The following is a 26,240-nucleotide window of genomic DNA, read 5'->3' as shown; positions in this document are numbered from 1 at the left end:
ATTCTCTCCATGTGACTCGTGTTAGAAACAAACCAGCAACAGTCCAAGTCAAAATCTTTTGCACGGACGTGCTCGGCTCCTTGGATGTGATCAACAGTAGTGGGAAAAGTGATGCCCTCTGTAATAAAAGCTCGAGCGGTAAGCCAAGTGGGGCCAAACAGTCGAGTGAGTCAGAGTGTGGGAAGTCATGAGTGTGTCACCAAGAATGTCAACATATTTTCCTGAGGAGGAGGATGTGCTCTCAAGGAGAAAACGCAGCGGACGGAACCCGCGGCGGCGCGGTGGCCGGCCGTCTTCTTGTCTCCGCGCGAGACAGCACAACTTCAAAACTGCAAAGAGAGCTCAGGGGCCGGGAGTGAATGTTTTCAGATAGAGGAGTCAAACAGCTAAACGTATGAACCGGCGATCATCACTCCATCAGAGGAACTCTGTGACCTCAGGGAGCTGAATAGCGCTAGCACACTAAGACTCTTGGCAGCGAACGGTCAAACTAATGGCGCTGAGTGTCGATGAGTTAGACTGCGTTCAGGCTCGCATTAGCACCGCTGCAGCAATGCAACGGATGCCATAGTAGCGCTAATCTGGCAATTGTGCTCCTGCTAAAGGTTAATCAATGCCAAATAGCTACAGAGCGGAGTATTGGTTGTCTTCATCTCTGTTGCTGCCACAACATGCAATATATGTGTGTTTGCATTGCAGTATTACATTGGCCAACTGCAGTGCAGCACAATCAGAGCCAAAGTAAACTTTTTTGTATAAAAATGCCCTCCTTTTGTTTTGTTGTTCCACATCCCTCTGCGGTGGGCCCCCCCCTCACGCCCCCCACACTGCTCTGGCTCATGAAATGAATGAGGAGTCTGTGTTCCTGGAGGAGTGTTATTTGCCACAGAGCTATTGTCAGTCCGACAGGGCCTGGGGGGCGATTAGTGTACGAGTCAGTATATACAACACTTAAAAGAGCAGGGCCTTGCTGTGTGCGTGTATTCAGTATGCCCCATTCTATACATTTTATTTCTGGAATGCAACAGAAACCAAATGGTAACCAGACCGGCCTTTGATCGGAGGATGTCAAACATCTGTCTGTGTGTGTGCGTTTCTGTACAGTCAAGGATTCTCCAACAATGAATACACACACAACTTATCTGTGTGTACACATTCGTGCCTCTGAGTGTATTTACATTTGTGCGCTTCTGTGGATTTGAGTTGTGCGGATGAGTGTGTGTGTGTGTATGTGTTTTCGACCACATGTCCTAACACTCCCTGACATCTGGTGACCATACCTCAGCTCAGACTCTCTCACTGTACTTCATCAGCCATGGGAACCGCTGCTGTGTAGATCGCTGCGGTGTGCGCATCTACTGTATGTGTGTGTGTGTGACGAAGGGGGAGCGAGAGAGAGAGAGAGAGAGAGGGGGATGACCTCAGGATTAGGGCAGATGTCTCCACAGCGCTGTGTGCAGTTTTCCCCCCAAACTGGTTTTGTTCAGGTCTGATTTTCTAAAAAAAGGACATGATCTCTGCACCGAAACCATCGTGTCCGCTCTCTGCGGTTGACACGCGACCAGCGCAGTAACCTTCTGGTGAGGACAGTCTGTTCTGTTAGAAAGTGAACAACAACACTGTGCTGAAATAAAATGAATGCATTTGCTTTAAAAATAGTGATTGTGAGCAACACGTCCTTCAGCCTCATCTTAATTTTATCTGTTTTTCACAAACCATTTTCATTCATCTCTGTTCTATTTTTAATCCGCGCTATTAATATTTTCTCTCTGTTCTTTCTGTCTCTATATTCTCAGCTCCTCTTATTCTATTCTCTCATCATCACTCTTCCCTCAATTTTGCTCTCTTTGAGAGGCGCTGTAACATTAATACGCATTTTTTTGGGGGGGTTTCCCTGACGGTTATATATTTAGCAAACAGGAAACGTCCCAGAAATCCCGGCTCTGCTCCAACTGAGAGAGAGAGAGATGAAGCCACATACACATCTCTGTGCCCTTGAGCCCTAAACAGGGCTGTCCTGGGATCTGCTTTGTTTATATTCCCATGCATTTTCATGAAAGTAAATTCAAAGACAGTGACTCCACCATCTCCTCTCTGTGTTTGGTATTTTTGTCCTGCTTGCAGTCCACCCACGACCGGCCTCCAGCCGTCCGCCTCATTCATCTCCACATGAAGTTAAAGGGATAGTTCAGCTTTTTTTTTTAAGTGGGGTTGTATGAGGTACACATGGCCACTATAAGTATACTATCTACAGTAGAAAGGTATCTGCTCCCCCCCCACTTAGAAATACCGGCGCATTATACATTTTTACTTTAGATCATACTCTTGAACTGGTGTATTATTTTGAGACGGGACTTCTTGTATAGGCGGCAAAAATATGCTGATTAATCATCCCCCATTCACAACTGACACTGCCTGTGTCTCGGTGCAGATATTATACTTAGTGGCTATTTGTACCTCATACAACCCCACTTCAAAAAAGCTGAACTATCCCTTTAAAGGACTATTCTCCCCACCTCAGGTTCAACCTCAGTGCCACTTAGAGACTTCAAGGCCTAATCCCCGCTCTTTCGATAGCCTGTAGACCCTAACCCCTCTCAAACCTCAATAAGCCCTGACCTCTGACCCCTCTAATACTTCACTTCCTTCCTGCGTACACCCAGGGATCATTTTTCTCCCTGTCGCTCCAGAAAGAGAAGTTGAACAGTACTTACATGGACGGTCTTATCAGTGTTTGGTCTTGATGTAGATATTTTTTTCTGTGGAGCCTCTTTAGATCTGTTTACTTCTAATGTCCTTTGTTAGCTCGCTGCATTGTTGAAGCCATACACTGGGGGGAAATCTAGATCCTGTGATATGACCCAGTAGACTAAACAAGACTGTATCAGTTTAATTGAGTTGGATGATATACTAATGTACGTAAGAAGCTATTAAGTCTCTGCTCAATTGAATGAAGGAAAACCTTAAATGCCCTGCAGGGATCTCGTCTCGCAGATATTAAAACATTAAGTCAATACAACAGCTACCATTAGGACTCGCCGCTCCAACTGTAAAATAAAATGAAACTACTGACAGTATCAATCTACAACAATGAGTTAAAATACCCTGCTCTCAGTGGATAATTCTTTGTTTTTCCTTTTTTCTCAGGAGAAACGAAAACGACAAACTGAAATTGAAGACAAAAGAGGCCAGCTTGATGACTTGGTGCTACAGCTACAACATCTCAAGGTTGGTTTGATTGTGTGTGTCTGTGTGTGTGTGGTCCTTATTTGCACATGGAGGTAGTTTTGAATTTCCCCTACTTTAAAGGGGAACTATGCAAGTCTGTTCGCTTTTCTGCTTTATTGCTAACCCTCCTCTCAGCCATGTGCATGTGTTTACAACAAAGTCGGCGAGAACTCAATCAATAGAGTGTTACATCACATTATATATCATATACAATGTTACAATGTGTATATTTGTGCATTCTTATCTGTCATAAACAAGAGATTACGGCTTACGGAGCGCGGAGCTGGGACCCCGATCTTGCAAAGTTGATTTTCAGCCAAAAGACACTAGGTGGAAGGCAGAGAGCCTCCATTCTCCCTTGTAAGACGTTACATGTCATTTATTAAACCATCACAATTACTCCAAAGCTGTTTAATGGAGGTAAAAATGTAGCATTGTTAAGCTAAAGATCCTGCATAGTTCCTCTTTAAAAATAAGTTTGGTTGACAAAAAAAAAAAAGTGGGGTCATAAAGATGTACTTAATGTACCACAGGACAAATCAAAATCATAATGATATTCCCGTATGTGGGAAGACATCAGGATTTAGCTGGAAGAGGAGGAGGAGGAAGAGGACGATGTCCTGTCACTGACCCTGAACTTTGACCTCTGTGGAATTTTATCAATAAAATGTTATCACAAAAATAAAAAAATAAAAAAACCTCCTCAGCAGTCAACAAAGCAGCGACAAATAGTTTGTTGTGTAGGGTAATTGACCAGTTGTTTCCTCTGAGAACCAGCCTGCTCTCTGCTCTCTCTCACGCTGTTAAACTGGACTTTCCATTTCCTGTGGAGCTCTGACACACAGCCACTCTGAACTGGATTCTTAAAGGGAAGGTGTGGAGTATTGGTACTAATCAAAAACCACCAATGTATGCATTTTACCCAGCTGTGAGAGGGAAAATTGACCATAGCTTGAGGAGAGCAGTCCCTTTGCAAAAAAAAAGCAGGGTCGGGTTGACTTGGCTCTGAAATCACTGGGATGTTTACGCGGTCTAGGACTCAGATCAACGCCTCCTTTCTGAGAGGCTTGAATCATGCAGCACCAGAGGTCCTTATCAAATCTCTGGGCTCCAGTCTCCATTTCCTCTCCCAGGCCACTGTGCCCCTGGAGATCAGACTACAAAGCCTGCTTCATGCTGCCTGGCTGTGTGGCACTCAGAGGTAATGGCCATTAAATGGGACTGTGTGACCAGATGCTGATTGCATCTGGACTTCAAGCCTGCTGGTGTTGTATGTAAGGAAACTAAACAGAACCGTGCAACGGCTCTGGAGATCACAACAGGCTTAATTCTCTCAGATGGAGCAAAGCGCTAATATCTTCAGGTTAGGGTGCATTCACATTTTTGACTCTTCTTCGTGTTTCTCTGAGGAGCAGGCAGAGCACACAGAGTAGACCAGTCAAATTACAGCGTTTTATGAGGTCACAGTGACCTTGACCTTTTACCAGAAAATTTAATCAAGTCATTTTTGAGTCGGATTGGATATTTGTGCCAAATTTAATGCAATTCCCTAAAGACTTTTGAAGTGTTTGAACTCCCAGACACCAGATGGGACCCTCACCATAAAGCATAACGTCCCTGGTCCTGCTGGGGAGCCCTTGTTGCATCTCAGGCCCCGGCACTGTTGCTTCATTTCCTGTCATCTCTCAACACCATCTATCCTTCTATTCAAACATAAAGGCACAAAATGAAATAATTGACTGTTGACTGAATTATTATAAAAGGAAAAAAAGGAAACAGGCATTTCTGTGTATAATAATAAAATGCAGCATGTCATTACTTAATATAACTGCTTGCTTTCCTGTGGGTTTCCGCAATGCAGCACTGATTGGACAAAACAACACTGGTTAATAGTCTACAGTGCAGTTATTGCACTAGACTGAAATGTCAGCAGTTAATGTCATATGCAATTTGTTATAATTACAACTTTCCATGCAGGGAAACCCAAATATGAAAAGGAAAGAAATCAAATACCAGAGGGATAAAATGCAGCTTTATATGCTAGACACGCACAACGAAACAACACAAAATCTCTGAACTGCAAATGATAAACTTTTCAGGTTCAAATTGAGGCAGTGCTGGGTCAGTTACACTGAAGTGCCCCGTAAGACTTAAATTAGTTTTAATATATGTGTTGGAGCCGGGCCCAGACTGTAGGAATATGGACTTCAGACTGGGATTGAACCCAGGTACAACAGTTGCATGTCAACGTAACCTTCATTAGAAGCTCTACCTCATTGAACATAATACATAAAAGTCCGTAAGCATATGGGTTTAATTCAAGCTTCACCATTGTCTATATTCCCATAAGTGCGTATTAAATGCGGGAAAACACCAGTGTGTGGGAATCGAACTTAGTTCATAAAAGATGCATTCATAGTAAGTGTGTGTAAAGGCTCCAATTAGAGGATGGAATGTATTTTTATTGCAAATATTAAAACTGGCCGGCATACATATTTGCTGCGTAATGGGTACCCACAGCCTTTTCCCTACCCACCAGGCATCTGTGCTGGATTTAGAGCAGCAGGATTATTCAAACAATTCCTTTTGGAGGTGAATCAGTTATTCACCAAGAATTATATACTGTAGGAACAACCATAAATCTACTGAAATGGATGATAGATGTTTCAGAATTCAGTTCTTTTTGGACAGTTTCAGTCATCTTAATGTAAAAACCCGATGAGGAAACAGAAATCAAATACTGTCAAAAGCAGAAGCTTTAGCAGAATGTATTTTAAGAGATGTCACATGGCGTGTCAGAGCTCAAAACGCATAGGATGTCTGTATCTGGTGTGTGTCCACCTGACAGAGCTGCATGCTTGTGTGTTTTCTCAGCTTGAGGTCAAGGAACCCATTTTTCTTTGGTTTGAAATGCTTCAAGGTTTCTACTCAAATAACCGCTGCCGTACTCGCAATCTGTCAACAGTTTGTTTCCCCATTTACACAGCACTTATTATTTGAACTTCAAATTCTATGTTTACTTGAAATACACTCTTGGCTTACCAGTAGTGGCTGGCAGTAATCATTAGGGGGGTCTGTTTATGTGTGTTTGGATTGGAGGGTTTTTTTCTGGAAAGAGAAAAACAGTCAGGCCCGTCCTGCTCAGCCAAAGGAAACTCTGCTGTAACAGGCCTGCACACCGGGAGCCCGGGGATGGAAGTTAAGATGGAATGAGCTGCTACCTGTCAGCCAGAAAGTGACTAACACATTCATCTGTGCACACAAGTAATTAAACGCACATGCGTGTACGTGTAAAAGCGGATGAATGACGGGTTTGTGAGCGCGCTCTGTCTCTTGATCTCTGTGTGACATTCAGCGTCCAGGCAATAAAGTATGTTTAGGAAAGAAAGAGAGAAGGATTGAGTAGATTAAGAGAGATGAATGGGTGTCACACACATTTGTTTAGCTCCCCTGTGAGCGTCGTCATTGACTCCATTCATCCTCTAACTTCTAACCCGAAAGTGAACTCAGCTTAACTTCACCTTTAACCTTCAACTCAATATCTGACCCTAAGCCAACAGTTACCTCAGGTCTTAAACAATGCTTCATCTCTTATCGCTCACGCACCATGCTGTACTGTATTTGCAATGTTTAGCCCAGTAGTAACTCAAGCAGTGCATATATATACTGGAGTATCACATGCCCAGGCAGTGAATATACAGCTGAAGCAATGTGTAAGCACAGAGTAGGTTGGGCCCATATTGAATGAAGACAGACTGTAAACAAAGCAGCTGCATGTTTTAAATACACTGTAACTCATTTGGTGGCTGGTTACAGTCACTGTTCCTGCAGCTGTGTAGTATAATATTATATTATACATCCTCACACTAGCACTAACCTGTTTTTTTATTTTTCATTAAGTGATGCAAATAGAAGACAAGTGGAAAACAACAGAAACAGACAAAGACAGAAAGCAACAGTCTATAAGAACTTACTATTAAGTGTCCTGCAGTCTCTATGTAATTGTGCACTATGATTTGATTTGTGTTGTGTATATTTATGTTGTTTTGTAATCAGGGCGTCATTGGAAAAGCTTTCAATTGACCTTCCCTGAATGAATAAAGGTGAAAGAAAGAAAGAAGACAAACACATAAACAACATAAATATAAGACAAATGCTATATTAGTGCTGTACATATATAGATATGAATTGATTGATTGTGGAGGAAGGTGGTCTATTGATATGTATGCAAGTACATGTACATGTTTGTGAGCGTGGGTATGTATTGAAAATAAAAGGCATGAAGCTTGACTAGTTAAGATTTATAGATCTTTTCTTTTTAATCTATATTTAACCATGAAAGTTACATTTCCGATCATCCAGAGCCACATGTGTGGATGGAATAATCTGGAAGAGACGAGCTCAGTTTGTGACAGGAAAGCCTTGTGAAATACAAACATCTGTGGTTACTTTATTTCAAGAAAGCATCTTATTCCGGCCGAGCTGCTGGTTGTGCAACTTTTAAAGAGTCAACTCTGGCTGACAACTCTGAAGATGTGAAGCACATGATGTGTGAGGTTAGCTCAGCTATGTGGGTGTGTGGCAGCCACACACACATACACGTACACACACAAACAAACAAATAGCCCAGCTGCCACATTCTGACAGCAGGTGGTAAAATGCTTTGGAATAATATCTGTATTTGTGTGTGTACGTGTGTGTGGGCACTCGTACTGTTAATTGTCAGCTCGCAACCCAGAGCCAGGCAACAGTTTGACAGTAAACAGCTAAAGGTGAAGCTAAGTGTTCCCGCTCGACTCTGTTGTGGTAACGAAACAGAGCTCCAGACAGAGACGGAGACATTAGCGGTATAAACACACAGCTCTGGCATTCATCTTTCAAAACATTAAAGAAGCGCAGCAGCCTCTGTATCCACAGACTATTGATACTTTACACCATGTGTGTTCAAATGTGTCTTGGAGACAAAGTTGCAGACACATCTGTCATGCTATAGAGACACAAACAGGAATAATCTGATTAGTTTAATTAAGGATCAGTGTGCAGAACCAAAAAGCTGCATGTATTCTGGCTTATCAACATCAGAGACACTGTGAGAGACAGTACAGAGGGAAAAGAGCACTGAAGGATTTTCACACATTTAAATGTAGTTAAAATATGGTAGTCTAATACAGGTGCATCTCAATGAATTAGAATATCATCTAAATGTTTATTTATGTCAGCAATTCAATTAAAAAAGGTGAAACTAATACATTATATAGATCCATTGCACACATAATGAAACATTTATGTCTTGATTTGTTTAATTTCTTTAAATTGTAATGATTATGGATTACATTTAATGAAGACCTAAATTCAGTATCTCCAAAAAAAAATTCAATATTGCAAAAGACCAATTAAATAATGCATTTTTAATATGGAAATGTTGGCCTTCTGAAAAGTATGTCCATCTATATGCACTTACTGTAATACTTGGTTGGGGCTTTTTAAGTTGAACTACTGGAAATAGACTTTTCCATTATATTCTAATTTACTGAGATGCACCTGTGTATATAAAAGCTGAAGTGTCCCACATGAAAGCAAATGCAGATTCATTGCAATTTGGAAAGGTATTTTTCTCTATTGCATAAGAATTATTTTTATGCAGATGTGTAGATAGCAGAATAACTGTATATCATAGGAGGATGCATTATAGTAGGCTACTTGATTTTGCACATAGTGCTTAGGGTAAAGAGTGTTTACCTGTGTTACAGCTGAGTTTAGAAGTAAAACTGTGTGTAAGCACAGGCGTACATGTTTATTTATTTGCTGTAGCTGGGCTTCGGACTCATCTCACAAATTAGTCCCAGTGCTACAGCTCCACTGGCTGTTAATAATGTCTAAAAATACTGCATCACAAAGTGGATCAGAAAGTCGAGCTGTTTGAAGTGTTGCTGCGCCGTCTGACTGATCTGACAGTTGTCTTTTGTTCCAAAACACTGTGAGCGTCAGTGCACAAACACACACATGAGAGTTATCAATCTTCTCACAAGAAAGCGATTGAGCACGTTCCTCTGAACATGTCACACTATTCATTTATCTCATCTTAAATCGCTCCGTAAACACCTGACGTGTCTTCTTTCCCTCCTCAGTCCAAAGCCATGCGAGAGAGATGGCTCCTCCAGGGAATGGGCCCGGACGAAGAGGAGGCACGGAGGAAACAGCTGGAGCAGGACGAAGAGCAAGGAAAGAGGCTGGAAGACATAATACATAGGTAAGGTAAATTGACTAATGTAGTTTGGCCTTTGTTTAGTCTCCGTGCAGAGTGGGCTGCAGCTCGTTGTACATTTCCGTGACTAGATGTGAGCGGCCGGCAAGTTATCACATCTGTTTTTGTTAGCACACATCTGCTTTTCTTTCCAGCACTGTATGTTCTACAGTTTGGAACCGAGACATTTCCTAAAATACCAGTCATACTGTCTACTTGGCTTTCTTTCTTTATTTCCTTCCTTCCTTCCGTCCTTACTTTCTTTTTACATCCTACCCACGTGGTCCAGGTTGAAAATAGTAAACAACAACATGTCTCCTAGGCAGTTTTTTTTTTCCCAACTTGTCTACTGATAAGAAACCATCACACACTGTACATGTAGCATATGATTCCACAAAATTAAGAATTTGGTCTCTTTTTATCTGTAAAGTGATGACGTGTAGTTGATCTGTGTACGTAGTTAGAGCCAACTCACTGATTGTATACTTCAGTTACATCAGCCATATTTAAAGCAGCAAACCAGAGTCCCAGTGCAGGGCTCACATTTTGTGAGACTACACTGAGCTCAACATTGATACACTGATACTGTATAGTGGTTAAAATAAACACACATACTGTGTAAGTTGAGAGGTGCTCGGGAATCTGGCAGTTCTGTAACCTTAGAGCAAAATCTACATTTCTCTTCTGTGCTGGTGTGAAAACAAACACCAAGAGCTACTGTATGAACTGTGTGTGGAACCTCTCTAAAAGCAGATGTGATGTGAGTTGACAAAGAAGGAATAATGAAAGAAAAAACAAAGAGGGGAGTATGAGAGAAATTACATAAAAGGAGCTGGAGGGAAAGTTAAAAAGCAGAGAAAGTGACCAGATACAAGACACACAATGAAAGCAGGTTGTACTGCAGTTGCTAAAGGAAGAGAGTGATGTGAGTCCGTGTGCACTTCCTGCGTTTGTGTCTCTGGGAGGAGCTTCCTGATTCCCATCAAGCATTGCCGCATGATAGTCACTTATTCCCTGATGATGAAGTTGGGGCACGGTGAGATCATCGGTGCTATGAATAAAAGTGCCAGGCAGGTCTTGCCAGTGTGACGCTTCACTGCAGCCAGCCACAAGTGTTTTCCACTGACAGGGTGTGAGAACTGGGCCGGGCGGCTCCGCATTGTCTTCTGACACTGAATAAACTCTTTGGCTCAGATGGTTGAGTGTTCATGACAAAGTTGAAGAGTGATGAAAGTAACTTGATCATAGTAATGAAGTAAAAACCTACCTTATATTGTTTACAACACAAAATGAATGAATGAATTGTGTTATTACCGTGTATCAGAGATTGCCTACACTTTGGTGGACAGGTTGCATCAATACTTATTTTACATTTTCACAACAACAGTATTTCTGTTTATACAGCTTTTTTTTTTTTTTTTTAAGTTTTGCTACTTCAACTTAGCCAACATTAGCATTAACAGCTGTTTTCTTACCAAGCCAGGAGAAACATTGCAAGTTCATCATCCAACTTTTTTGCTTTTCTTCTTGCTTTTGACTTCTTTTTTTCTTTTTTTTACTCAGAATAATTTCTCTATTGTAAGCAACCCTCTTGTTTTGATTTTATTTCAAGCATTTCTTGTCTTCTAGCTACAGACGTTAGCATGTTAACTAGTTAACCTTGCTTTGACTGTTTCATTTAGTAGAGGATGACTAGTAACACTACTCAGAGGGCATATTATAACCTCTTGCAATGGCTGAGAGTTTTAGCAGTAAGCAAACAGGTGTTAACACTAAAGCTGGCTACTTTGCACTAGCAGTATACTAGTGCAGTATTGAAGAACAGTGAACAGGTTTAACAGGCCCCTGGAAAGATGCAGACTTTGCTCTATAATTTATGCACCTACATGAAAAGATGCCCTTGAAAGTTCCTGAAACGCCAGAGGAATTAAAAATGAAGGAAGAGGGAAGAGAAACGCCTCTAAATAGGATTTTTTTTTCTCCTCAGTGTATTTTGGGCAAGACAAATTGTGAGTAGGACTGCCCCAGGCGCTAGAAACGTTTGGCATCATGTAGGGGAAGAGTAGTAGAGGGAAATGAAACTCACCATGAACTCCTCCATCGGGGTGAAATGATGATTTGAAATATTATTTATGGAAAAAAATTAGGTGGTGAATTGAAGATGAAACTACTCATCCATGCAGATTAGCATGTACTGTCAAAAAATTAGGCTCGTGGAGAGGTTTCAGGTCAATTTGGTGTCTGTGAGTCACACTCGCCCTCCTCCTCCTCATCTGTCAAATCTCTGCATGAAAGACACTTTGTTAGCCAGCAAGCTACTGTAACTTATCACCAGCTCTGAAATAACATCAACATTCGCTCTGGTATAAACAGGACAGCAGTGAATGGTCAAAGAGAGAGCATTGTGGACTCCAAGTACAGTTGTGATTGTGTAGCGGCTTCGCGTGAATCACTTCATTCAGCTGCTGTTGAATAGACTTGTTGTCTGATAGTCTGTTTCAAAGAGGAGACAGTGCAGTTTGTGGTTTTAATTACTTACGAAAGCAATTAAAACTACAAAGATAACTCTTTACTGGGTCTACACTGTCATTTGTTTAAGGTCTGGTTTCACTTTCTTTCTTTTTTTTTTTTTTTACAGCTTAGGCTTTGATGTGGAGCCAAATCCTGAAGCAGTCTGAAATGAAATATGGACAGAGTTCTTAAGACTGTTTGAAAAGGACGAGCTGAATTAATTAATAAAGCTCAGTACCAATTGTTAAAAGTTCAATGAAAACAAGTTATAAGCCCTGACTAAAGTTTCTGTTTAAATCCTGAAGTTGGTTGTGCTGTGTGATTGGGTTTGTTGGAAAATATTGATTGATACACTAAGGGGTTGCGATCTTCTTGGACATGATACAATATTGATTTTTTTTTAAGCGTGTATTGATAGTTTATCAATAGTTTACATGGTGACAGCAGTTTGGCGTTGGATTTGAGCCTTCAACCAATCTCTTTGTTTAGATTAGACAAACAGAAGTTCAGTGATGTAGGTTATCACAGGAACTGTTAAATACAAATAAAGGTGCAACTGTTCTGCGTCTGAAGCCATACAAATTGTATTTTTACTGTATATTTTTTTAGTTTTTTGCACTATGAGACTTAGACTTTTTAAAAATAGACTTTTGAGAAAAACAGGATACCAAAATATCACAATATATCATATTATAAGCCCTTTTTTCATTTAGGCTAAGTCTTCATCTTCAAAACCAACCACTCTGACTCACTCTCACTCATGCTGAGCTCTTTTTCTCTCACAGACACAGTATTTTTTTAGGAAGGATCAGATAACCTGCCATTTTTCTTGCATGTTGTAAGCAAGAGCAATATTATTCAGGCAATTACTATTGTCAACCAGGGTCTCAGATGTTTACTGAAAATCACTTTAAGAGGAGCTCAGCTGGCTGGGAGTAAATTCTCGAGGCTTTTTTGGAAAACAATCTTTCCCAGCGGGTAAAATAAAGTTGCAGAGCAAGAGCACATGTGTGGGAGACTAAGGAGTGCCTTCAGCCTACACTTGAAAACAAAATTATAATAATTCATAACATCTGTGAAAAAAAACTTTTACAAATTGTCATTCATTAGGCTGGGAGGACAAGAGACATTTCCATGTAGGTGTTTTGGACAGGACAGGACAGGACACTGATTGGCAGCTCATGCCCGTCTTTGCGTGTGCGCGCATTTCAGGCAGAGGGTGTGGCATCTATATTTACTCTCTGTGGGACAGCATCCCAGAATATCCCATAACCCAGGCAACCGGAGTCTTTCCGCTACTGATAGCGACAGAGGTGAAGAGTTGGGACGAAAGTGGCCTCTGCATTATCTGTGTTTGGTGTGTGTGTGTGCGGGAAAGGGAGTGTGTGTAAAGCCACAATCAAGTAAACCAATGAAAACTACACCTACCTCCACCTATAAACATTTCGGAAATTGACTCCACTGTCTTGGAGCCAAAAGCACAGAAGCCCAGACATCTTGTCCATCCCACTTTTATGGCTCTTGGCCTAATAACACGGGCCCTATAGTAAACACTTTAATGACTGAAAGTGACAAACAAGAAGCTGCGGCTCTTTTGCAGATGCTGGTGTTGTTTCATGCCCCGGAGAACACATAAACAGGAGTGAAAGAAAGGGAGGGAGGAACAGCTGTATCTGTTGATAACAAATCTAGTTCAACTGAGCATTAACTGTATCAAGAAAAAAAAAGAAAAGAAAAGAGGGAAAATATGCAGGAAAGAAAAAGAGTCCCTTCATATTATCCATACAATTATGCAAACCTAATGGAAAACACATTATAAAGATAAAAAAACAACAACAGCAGTGTCTTTGTGTGGCGTTGTAAGTGCTGCCTGCTGTTGACCTTAAACTGGAAATCATATAAAGTGAGGGGGGGGGGGGAACTGCAACAGTGCAATCTTTGTGTGGACTGTTACATAGACATACTTAGGGTCATTGAGCCTGAAGAGCACACAGACACAGAAAAGGGGATCAGAGCTGGGAAATAGAGGCAGTTTGTGTGGCAGACAGTCCTCCGTGCTGTAACCCTGCTTTATGCACACTCACAGAGAGATGAAGAAATAGCAGCCATTGTGTGCAGGGGGTAGATGCTAACTTTGCAGAGCCTGGAGAACAAACAGACAGAGGCAGAGGGAGGCAGAATGAGAGCATACATGTGGCGGCAGCAGTGGTAGTTTTACAGATACCCCTATCATTACACGCACAGGCTAAGTACACTGAGAGAGAGAGAGGGATACAGCAGGACAATGTGGCGCTGACCCGACCCGTGTCCCCACTCGTGCTACTTTGGGATCATTGCTCGTTTCATACGGCGCAGACAGCTCCATGCAGTAGTTGCCATTGTTGGAGAGAGAGAGTGGGGGGGGATGCAGTCTGGTTTTCATCCCGCCGCAGCGACGGGACGGGTTTGTCAACTTGTCAGAGAAGTGATTTGTGGAGTCTCTTTTTCGTTTTGTTTATTCAGGAATCAGAACGTTTGAGGTTATTTAAAACATTCAAGTTTGTAGTTGGTGGGAGCTTGATTATAATTTGCAGCAGCGGTAAAAAAAAAAAAAAAAAAAAAAAAACTAGGCCACTGCAGCAAGATGGCGTTATGTATTTACAAAACTTTATACTCAACCTCTATATGTTTGTTCATACTTAGACATGGCGCATGTAGTTACCCCCAGCTGAGTTTTGATTAGAGCAGTATGTTGGTCTGAATACATATTGAAGTTCTGCAATACTTTTCTCTATATTCTAATTATATTAAAAGAAGATTGACATACATGCATACATTTGGAGGGTAGGCCTATGTTTCTTCACTTTCTCTGAGAGTTTGACGATTTATTCATGCCAGCCCGTTAGCTTAGCCTAGCATAAAGACTGGAAAAATTGGGAAACAGTTAGCCTTGCTCTTTTCAGTGGTTAGTAAGTAGATTTATTTAATTTGTACAAAATCCAAAATGTAAAAACAAGTTTCTGTGGTTTTATGAGGAGGGATTTTGTGCCTTTTGGCCAGGCGGCGTAACTTCCCGGAGTCTTGGCTGGTTGCCTAGCTAGCGACTTCAATGCCATGCTAACTTTTTCCCTTCATCTCCACTTTTGATGCTAAACCAAGCTAACCTGCTACTGCAGATCCATATTTACCACACGGACACGAGTGGTTCCAATCCCACAACTGGGCATATTTCACAAAATGTCAAACTTTTCTTTCATGTTCTTTTATGATCACAGAGTCATCTCCCTTCTTCTTTACTTGTGTTTGTGTCTGCTAACACTATTATTCTTAATTTCCCCTGTGCCCTGCCGCTGCACTGACCTGATTCCAGCACAGAGGATCAATAACCTTTCATTTTATCTCTTCCAACCATCAATCAATTACCAGACCAGAAAAACCTCTTAGTTACAAACTGTGCTGACAAATGGAGTCTGGAGGAAGTCTGAGAACAGCAAACTATACTTATTGCAACCAGCCCATTGAAGTGCCCTGGATCGTGTTACATAACGTTCTAAGAATATTTGTCTTTTCCTCACAGTGGCAGTATGAGAGCACATCGTTTTTAACTGGGCAGAAAAGTGCAGTGTAGTTCAGTTTCTCAGCTTATTAACATTTCTCCAACTTTTTTTTTGTGTGTGTGTGTGAGCCATACACAGGTGCAGTGAAAGAAACTCGACTCAAAGTGCAAAATGAATCCCAGACTTTTCTGTGACAAAGTTCAGACCAAGGCACCGTGTAAGGAAAGACTGGACAACCATGTGTCTTGTTGGACATTTACTGTATCAGATCGAGCGCAGCCTCTTGTTTCTGTTCTTAGTCTCGCTTTTGAAACGTTGACGTGGATCATGTTTTCAAAAACTGGTAACATCATACATTTGGTATCTATCTGCCTGTCAAAACAAATCTTTTCAGGCAAAACAGGCTGTGTATACAGAGGAATGAAAAAGTACTGTAGCCTACTCTGTCACGGCCATTTGCTTGAACAAAATACTAAAGTCTCATCTTTCCCTCGGGACATTGGAGTGTTTATGATCTGGCTTTTATCCTGTACCTCTTTTTTGTTGTTGTTGAGTCTTCAAATTTAAGCTGGTTAAACTTCAAGTCAGTCTAAATAAGACTGTCAATAAAGACATCAGACTAATTTCTTTTTGCTAAAGCACTGTGAATCGCCCTACCTTGTATTGACAGTATTTAGTTTGTATTTTTTTTTTTTTTTTGATGTTGGAGCAGCTTAATTAGGGACAATAGAGATAAACATGATTTTTTCTTTTTTACCAGGAACTAAAGCCATTCTTTCAAGTTGTGTAATAAAGGGGTGTAGTGGTGTTTAGCTCAGTTGGTAGAGCAGCCGCCCCATGTGTTGAGGCTACAGTCCTCACTGCAGGCGGCCCCGGTTCGAATCTCGCATCGCACTGCCCTTTCCTGCATGTCATTCTCCCCATTTCCTTTCTCTCTATCGACTGTCCGGTCCATTAAAGACGAACCCCCCCCCCCCCCCCCCCCCCCACACACACACACACACACACACACACACACACATAAAAAAAAAAAAAAAAAAACTTTCAAGTTGTGTAATAAAGCACCAAACATAGTGAAGCTAGTGCTAGAGTTTTGCTGCTTTTCCCCTAGTTATAGCTTTTCATCAATTAAACTATTAGGAAATTAACTGGAAATAAAATGTTAACTGAGAATACAGCTCTATATCTCAAGGACTGAGCTGGGACTCAAAGACATGTCCTCTATGAATCAGAATCTGGGATGTCATTATTTAAACCCACTAACTATGCGTCTTGTGAAGGGACGTGGTGCTAATAACACATCAGAGTGCTAGTGTAGCTGTATGAGTGCACACGTACTGTAGAGTGCACATAATAGCAAAGCTGCAAAGTGCTACTTCTGCTGACCAGCTATTGACATTTGTAGTTCTACTCCACTACAGTTCTAGGTGAAATACTGGGCTGCTATTTGCTTAACACTTATTTGATCTTAAGGAAATTACAGTTTATGCTGTATTTTTCCACCACCACCTCTAATAGAGAGCGTTGGGTGTATACATTAGTACCTGGCCCTGTCATTATGCCCACAATACAACCTCTAATTTGCCTCTGTGAAGACTTTCAACTCCAAACAATGGGGCAGATGAAGACCTGAGACAGATATAAATAATGTATCTTTGGTTCTTGTGTGTGAATTTTAGCCAAGGACAGTTCATCCCACATCACAGAAGCAGGAAGCAAGGCAGGACTGTATGAGTTACAGCTGCCACATCCAACTATATGAGCAGGGTGTAAAAAAAAAAAAAGATCACAACCTGAGGCCAAGTGTAATATAGGAAATAGAGCTGGGGTGGATGATGTCCACTACACCCACAGCTCCCCTGAGTGATGGGAATGTAATTTGTTAAATGAACATGTTGAACAGCAGGTGCAGGTACAGCAGGTGCTACTTATCTGAGTTCATGCTAATGTATGTCTCTCCTCACATCCTGTTTGTGATCAGGAAAACAGATCAGCGCTCAGTCAGGACAGAAACAGGAAGAAGCAAAGTGTTCTTTAACACACATATAATTCACTACCAGCGTGTGGCAGAGCACAGCAGAGAAGGTGTAAATATGAAGTTGTAAGTCTCTACTGAGCATACAAACTAAAAATAAACATAAATGATAACTGACAGGGTTTCACAGCTTCTGATCACGGAGAATAACATAACCAGCAACTCAGAAGCCAGGTGCACCATGGGTCATTCAGCCGAGGCGTTCGTCAGTAGCTTCATCAATAACTTTACATTTACAAGCACTAAGAATATTTAAACACACCATAATGTGGAAGATACAAGGGGATGTGCAGAATTTCTTCATTATAACTTTTCAGATGAAAACTCATCATGTTGCACTTCTGCTTTACTGCCGTTATTCAACTGTTTATAAAAGAGCCCCCTCACCTTATGGGTGCCCACAGGAGAGCAAGCTATAGTTGTTGACTACATAGTTAATTCATTTGGAAGGTATTATGCCAGTTATTAAGGCACAACTGATATGGGATTTTTGGGGCCAATGCTGATTTGACACTTAAATGTATTAAAGGCTCAGCAATTATTCTTATTAGAAAATTTGAATAAAATAAATAATAATAAATAAATAAAAAACCCGCATAATCTATAATGAATAACTACACACTTCCATAAGCCCTCCTCAGTCCCACAGTGTTGTGTGTGTAGCAACCATTATGAATGAGATCAGCAAAAACTGCATGCACACATCACTAACCATTATTTTTTCCAATGCGAGGACATCATTTTTCTAAATCAAACCCAGCCAGCTGCAGTTTGCCTGCTCACACTTTTGAATCAATATAGGAGGAACTGTGTGGGAGATGCAGCGCTGCACTTTTAACACACAGCTCCCGAACTGGAGGGGCTTGGAAAGATTCAGAGAGATACTCAAGTCCGTCAAATAAAAAACCATCATACTCTTCATTTTCTGGAAACTGTTTTGCAGCTACTGGCAGCCTGGGGGTGAGGGGTGGTGGTGGTCTGGTCTTCAGAGAGTGAATGGCAGCTCAGTCAGCTGACTGACTCGGCCTGGCGAGGATACTGAAGCTCTTTGGTTGCTTTGGCCCTGTGATTTGGAGCATTGTCCTGCTGGATGATAAAATCATGGCTGTGGAGTCTCCTCCTGATGTTTCCCACCCACATCCTGCAGAGCATTCTTCTCTCTGCGCACATGAAGGGGTGTTTTCTTTTTTTTTTTCATAATCCAAGTGATTTTCCAATCATCTGTAAAACTCGTCTCGCCTCCTCATGTTTTTTAAGAACATACTGAAAGGTTGATTTTGGAAAACCAACTACACTTTTCTTTTTTTTAACTCTCTGGTATGCTTTGGCCTTGTCGCGTGGTCACTTCCTTGTCAATTCTCGATCAACTCTGAGTCACATGTGAGCTGTTTTGTTGACGCGGCTGAACCACCACACAGCTGCCCAAGACACAATGAGCTGCCAAGCCTCCAATTTACTTGTTAACCCAGTTTGAGCATCTCACACTGGTTATCTCATTATGGATGAAATCTGAGTCAAACTGAAGCTGACACTTGGCACTTTTATACAGAATCCATCATTTTATTTGGCCTAAACTACAAAAATGTGTAACGGCCTGAAACAAAGATTATTTGATCCTAACAGCGGCTCTTGGTCTTGTACATGGACAAGAAAACTTTACCTAAACACACACACACACACAGACACAACACACACAGTAAAATGTTCAAAAGCGCACTCTTCTCTATGGTGTGGTTACACCTTCTTCCTCTTTTATGCCCTCAGTCTGTCGTTGCTTTTGTCTTTATAACTGACAGACTGTGTGCACATGGACTCATCTACACACACACACACACACACACACACACACACACACACACACACACACATCCACATCCACCACATGTAAAACCAGATGTCTGCTCCATCTCCTCCTCCTCTTCTTCCTCCTCCTCCTGTATGATGTGGAAAGCAGTTGCTGCCCACCCAGTTGTATCCATGGCAACCGTCCTGCGGTTGGTTGACAGGGCGGGACAGTGACATCACTGGTCTCTTTCAGGATTGCCACAGAGATAGCAACATGGCCAGACAAGGAAGTCAAAGAAAAGGCAAAGGAAATGAAGGACAGAGTGAGGTCACAGCCTCATCTCACACACACACACACACATAATACACACATGCAGACCCATGCACACACACACACATGTAAAACCACATATCCTACTCTGCAATCAGGGAAACACCAGCAGCCACTGATGAAAATGAGTGTTTATTAGGTGGCTTTTGCAACTCTTGACTTCTTTGGTGTGTATATTTGATGTGTGCAGCTGTTTGTATTTACACAGTTTATATTTTATAATGGTATTCTAAGTTCAAAGTTGGATATAAATACTGAATTACTTTTAATGAGTGTGTTTCAGTGTTGTTCCTGCAACAGCTCATTTAAGAAGCAGTTGCATCATGTTACGTCTTCTCTCTCTCTCTCTGTGCTCACACAGTTTGGTCACATTTAAAGGTTGGATCACTAGAGGGTGCCAGACACAAGCTTGATCTGTGTGTTTATCTTTTCTCAACACTATAATAAGGCCTGATGCAATCAGAGGTACACTGACAGTAAATACAAACCCTAAAGTTTTACAGAGCTTAGGGTGTTCTGTATTTATTTAAAGTTGTTGATCCAATTTTAGAATCGCAGAAGTTTTTCTTACTGTTGTTATGACATCACACTTTACTTGCATCTTTTCCGGTTTTAGCTGATCTGTAGACCCTTATTTTAATATTTTAACTATTGTTAATGACGTGTTTGTTCTTTTTTCTCATTGTTTTGTGGGTCTTATTGTTGTTCTATTTCTCAAAACCTTTTTGATTCCATTGTGTTTGTGTCACCTGGCACTTTTATGTAAAATAGATATCTCTTTCTTGTGTCAAGGACTTTTTTCATTCACTTTTTGCTCGCTTATTGTTAATGAGGTCTCCAATTCAATCTAATTTAAAATAAATGTGACAAGAAAGGAGGAATAAATCTTAGGCTTTAGTTTTAGTACATATAGCTTATCGTTTGTGTACATTGTTGTGTTCCTTTTACACTTTGGTTCTTACCTTCCTTACAATCCCTATGATCAATATCTATTTTTTACCTACTAACTACCTGCCCTCTACCTGGACAATGTTTTTACAGTAGATAAACTCATCAGTTACCACAATAGTCACACTATGAGTCCCTACAGCTGACACTAGAGTGACAAGGACATTGAGAGACCATTTTCACAGAGAGACATCATGAATGTTGGTTCATGATAATACAATTTATTCTAGTGAGCTAGTCTAGCCAAAAATTGAAACACAATAGATGCTGACACGATGACACCCTGTCATTTTCCTTCTAATGATACTACAAATAATTGAGTAATGAAATACTCACATCCTCCTCCGGTCACAAATCTTGCGTCTCGACCACTTGGGCCAGACCTCATGCAGCTCGCGGGAAGCAGAGGTAAAATCCATTTCCTGTCAGAAAGGGAAAAAGGGAAATGAGACAGGGAGGAGCAGGGAGGGATAGCAGCATGGGGAGGGAGCGGCGTCCAGACATCTGCTGTGCTTAGGAAAGACATAAAACAAGATGTGAGGGAGGAATCTCTAGTCTACAACCTCATAGAAACAGTTACTGTACTGATACACATTGTACAATGTCCAGAGGTAGAGGATTACAGTGATAATGAGTGTACAGTAAGCATGACAGGGAGAGGATACATTCATTCTCAGAAGAACTCTTTAAACTTTTTACAACCTTTTCAAACTACACACAGTTTTGGTTTGAGCCACTGAAGCTATGAAAATATGTCTGCAAGCCATTTTCCTTTGTGGCACACTTTATACTACAGAAGAGGAGCTAATAGAGTGGATGATGCAACACTCAGTCCACTGAGCTGCTGTGGTCTGTCCGGCTGTCACTTCCATCAGAGGTCACTACCAACAGCTTGGTCAAGTGTGTGTGTCTGGTAGATTCATTTTTCAAGTCTTTAGACACACACACACATATGTCCTACAGTAGTCGGCCTGTTAGCTGTTAGCCTGTTGATGCTGTTAATAGCTGCCTGCAGTGTGGCGAGACGCTCTGTTGCAGTTTGGTTGATAGTTTACACAACTGTTAGTGTCTGTTAATGGACATAATTGATTTGTGTGTTATTTATTTCCAATTTGACCCCTGTTTCTGCCAATACACGCTATAGCATCATACAGTTTATTTGAATGGTGGAAAATCTATTAGAAGGTAGTGTCAACAAAAGAAATAATATAAACGTCTGAAGTAAGATACCTCAAGAGTTTTTTAAACTTAATGTAGCCTACAACTCAAATGGACAATGGAGCATGAATTGTTAGTTTCTTTATTTCTTTTTAAAGATTTTCTTTAGTTTTCAGTGTCTAGGTGCAACATAAATACATCATTAGACAATTATAATTTTCTCAAAGTCCTTGTTGTCCAGTGGTAATGGTGGTGTCCTCTTCCTGGCTCCTATAATCAATCTATTTTTCATTAAACTGTGTCTCTTGTAATCTCAGTTTATGTGTCAGTTTTCCCATTACAAGTATCTCTTCCACAGTGCACAGCCACTGCTCCTCGGTCAGTGGCTCCACTTCATACCATAATCTTGTAATTGCTTTTTTTTTTACTTGCCGATAGCAGTATTTTAAGAAGATACTTGTCCTCTTTTTGTATTATGTCCTGTGTCAAATTTCCCAAGTAGGTATCATCAACATGATTTGGGTATCTCATATCCTATTTTTTTTTTTAGACCGTGTCATGTCTTATCCCAGTATCCTATTATCTTTGAACTGAAGTGGGTCCTTTTGCTCACCTTGTCAGCATGTTCAGCTCATGTGGCCTGGAAGGTGCAAAAATCTCTCTGCAACTATGCAAGTGACGCATTTTACATTTTATGCAAGTGATGCATTTTACATTTTAAATGTATCTTGTGTCTTTATTTTATTTTTATCTATCTATCACCATGCAAACATGTCTATTGTAGGACATGTTCCCCTCTCATTCTATCTTGCGGACAGAATGAGTGTGTGACATAATGTGTGTACTTGAGGTTATTTTCCTTATCTACAAATAAAGTTCAAGTAGTCTACTTAGATAAACTGAGCACACATTGTGCTGCAGGCCTTGCAACTCATTCAAGGTTGGGTTATTGTTTCTCAGGCTACAAGTCCGGGGTTTAAATATAGGATGTACGGCACTTATGTCAGTGTATCTGGAGTAAATGCCTAAAAGTTATTGAAGGAAAGATCAAATTGCTAAAAGTAAAAGTGCAAGTATCATGTTTGTCAAGAGTGGCTTTCATCTGTGTGATACCACCTACACTATAGGTATAAATGAAATCAATTTTTCATCAAGTTGTTATCAAGTTCCAGTCCACGCTGCATTATAATGGACAATACGCTCTGATAAGATGCTGTGGCTCCTCAGAACGGACAGTGATCGTTGCTATATATATTACATCTGTGCTGCAGCAAAGACAATAGCCTGTTGTTTTTGAATACACAGGACTCTTAAATCATCTGACTGAACGACCCCGAGCTGTGCTGATTGTTATGAGCCAACACAATGGCTTGAGAGTTTCATGAGGCCAATTATATGATAAGAAACGAATCTTTAATATTCAGATGTAAATAAGCTCTCAGTATTTCTTTGTGATTACATTCAGCACAGAGAAACAACAATGGCAGATGCAGCAAACAAAAGCTTCACCTCAATCTTCTCCACTAACTCCACAGCTGCTCCAAACCAACACAGAGCCTCTACTACAATCTCCATGCTTATGATATACAATATACAATTTGCCTAAGTGTGCATATCAATGAAGAAAAAAGGGTAGCTATTCTTCCAAAGTTTTAAAATCAAAGTATTTGTAAATCTGCAGAATAGTCCAAACGTGGCACCTCATGAGTAGAAACACAGGCAGATGGTAACGGGACGAGTGTCAACTGTGTGGATTTGTTTAGTCAGATTTAAATGATCAGCGCCAGAGCACCAGGCTTTTCTGGTTTATTTTCTTTGTGCCAACAAAACCAAAAATAGATCCTGCAAATATTTTGGAAAATCATCATAGCATGGAGAGTGCAATTGTGTCTTTTCATGTTTAAAACCTTCACATGCATATTTCTCTCAAGTGCTTCAGACAAACGCTTCCCAAATAGTAAACAGTACAGTTGGGGACAGTGTTTCTTCATGGTCACCTATGCTGATCTGATGTGTGCCCCCTATGGATCCTGGACCACTGTGGGAAGGTCCACGGTTTATTTTATTGTTATGAACCATGATATCTCTTTTACACACACACACACATGCTCTCATACACACACACACACACACACACACAGTGACGCACAAATTCCTTGCGTCCCAGAGGAGTGTATTCTGAAGTGTTCTGAGCGCTGGCAGTCAGTGAGGAAGCAACCGTGGTCCTCCTCCCTGGCTGCTTCCTAGTATTGTTGTCACATCCATCTCTTAAATGTCCTCGTGAGCGTGGACGTGTGTGATGTTGGGATGTGGACACACAGGACTATTTTAGGTGCAGTTTCAGGACTGATACTGATGTCTTGAGACAGATAGACAGAAATAACGATGGGATTAATTTCTCTTGGTACGAAGAGCCCTGGGTTTTCTCTCTTGTCTCCTACCAGCAGTCAGTGACTACGTTTACATGGACAGCAGTAACCGACTAGTGACCTTATTCTGAATAAGACAATATTCTGACTATGGTGTTTACATGAGTTACTTTTAGAATATTCCTTTCATGTTCCCATTTCACATGTTATGGAGCATAGATCCATTAACAACATGTCACTCCATCTGACTTTCCCTCCAGAACATTCGATATGGTAATATGGCATCTCTTTGATATTTCTTGTCTGCTGTAAAACGTTTGACCCCTGTCCTGTCACAAAATGCAGCGAAACTCCCACACAATGTTAATATTGAGATAAAGGTGTGTACATGTGTTTGATAATCAGACTAAAACAGGAATACACTACATGTCTTAATTTGATTAGTGTTAAATTCAACTATGATCTTTACCGGATTAAAGGAACCAGAAATCACTGTTTACATGGTAGTAGTAAGTTTCTTAATCACATATTAATATTGAAGTTTTGTTGACCATGTAAACATACTCAGAGTTGATCTGTAATTCAAGTTATTTTGATGGTGCTAAGAAGAAAAGAAATTGTTGTATTTGTCGTACTGGTACAAAGTTGAATGCACATACAGTAGTGATTCTCACACCCTCTACAATTAGCAGTGTAGGACACAGTAGTGTAGCCTATGGATCATTCAGACTTTTCTTACTGGAAGGGATGTTGTTTGTGATTTGTGTGTGTTTTTGGTTCTTTTTTTTTTAATATAAGCACCCTTCAGATTCAGATTAGGTAATGCTCCAAATATGTCTGTATTACTGTTAATGTACCACACTTCCATCATCATGTTTATTCTTACTCTTATTGCACTTTTTTTCTGATTATACACAGCCACTGAATCACTGATTGCGTTTATAGATATAAGTTGATACTTGGGCTTATCTCACTTAACAACTCGGTCATTATAATTACATAATATATTTTGCAGAGCTGCTGAGTTTTATGGCCATAAATGCACCACATTCTGTTGGGGTTTTTCAATAAATAATGAAGCTGCTTCAGCAAACGTTCAAATGTTTATTTCTTGAACCTCTAAAAGCATTGGTAATTTGTATTAAACACAACTCATCATTCTTTGATGCTATTAAACTGCGGTGCCCAATAAACTATTGGACCTCAACATGCTGATGGGGATTTTTCCATCAGATAAAGCTCCCAGCCAGATGGTCGTTTGTGATTCCCCCAACTCTGTCTGGTCACTTCATGTTTTGAGCGTTTGGATTGTATCCAGAGCAGAGTTCTACACCGTAGAGAGGCCGGTGTAAATACAGCCACGAGCAGCTGAGAGCAGAGTGAAATCTGAAGGTCTGAACCGGGCGTTCCTGAGGCGTGTTTGAAACACATGTTGTCCTGTAGACTTCAGTGTGAATGCATCTGTCTCTACAAGCAACACACTAGAGCAGAGACATGTATGAAGGCCGGGCACTGTTGTGTATTTTGACTTGAATGAAATAACAAGCGGTTTTCAGTCCAGCAAACCGCAGATGTTTCTAATAATAATATCAAGAGTAAATACAATGTGACTCTCTTTAGGCTCTACAACTTGTTTGGGTATGACTTGATTTCCTCACAGTTACCCTCAAGCCACGTTAGTGGAGAACACAAAGGATTTTTGTGTGTGTTGCTGACAGAGTTCTCTCTCTCTCTCTCTCTCTGCTGTGTGCGTTGACAGGCTGGAGTCTGAAATCGGTGCACTTGAAAGCGAAGAGTCTCAGATCTCGGCCAAAGAGCAGGTTCTGCGAGAACGTCTGAAAGAGACGGAGCGCTCCATAGAGGACCTGCAGAAGGTACAGAAACATCTACAACCTTGTGCAACCTTGTAAAGCTGCTAACTGCTGCCTTTGATAGAAACATGCTAACAGTGGAATCATTAGGTACCACTGCCAACATTAAATTTTCATGCAATTAGTTTCTTGTTAAATACAATTAATTGAATTACAAATGTCATATATCCTAAATTGCTACTAATTAAAAACACAAGAGTGTTAAATGTAAATAAAAATATTTA

The 26,240-nt window shown here is 40.8% G+C and overlaps 1 protein-coding gene across 2 annotated transcripts in view; it reads left to right on the top strand.

Moving 5' to 3' along the window:
- Positions 1-26,240, top strand: part of palm2akap2 (PALM2 and AKAP2 fusion) — a 125,821-nt gene that overhangs the window by 18,778 nt on the left and 80,803 nt on the right. Inside the window, exons 1-4 of one of the 2 annotated variants that reach the window (XM_083982887.1) lie at positions 1,422-1,487; positions 3,148-3,228; positions 9,357-9,478; positions 25,905-26,019. In XM_083982887.1, the coding sequence (XP_083839013.1) occupies positions 1,437-1,487; positions 3,148-3,228; positions 9,357-9,478; positions 25,905-26,019 (369 nt within the window). In that variant the 5' untranslated portion in view covers positions 1,422-1,436. Of the gene's footprint in view, positions 1-1,421; positions 1,488-3,147; positions 3,229-9,356; positions 9,479-25,904; positions 26,020-26,240 lie in introns of those variants that run through there. The other variant, XM_083982886.1, reaches the window with a different exon arrangement.

Source organism: Trachurus trachurus (assembly GCF_905171665.1).
Source record: "Trachurus trachurus genome assembly, chromosome: 12".
Classification (NCBI taxonomy): Eukaryota; Metazoa; Chordata; class Actinopteri; order Carangiformes; family Carangidae; genus Trachurus; species Trachurus trachurus.
This window is presented reverse-complemented; position numbering and strand designations above follow the sequence as displayed.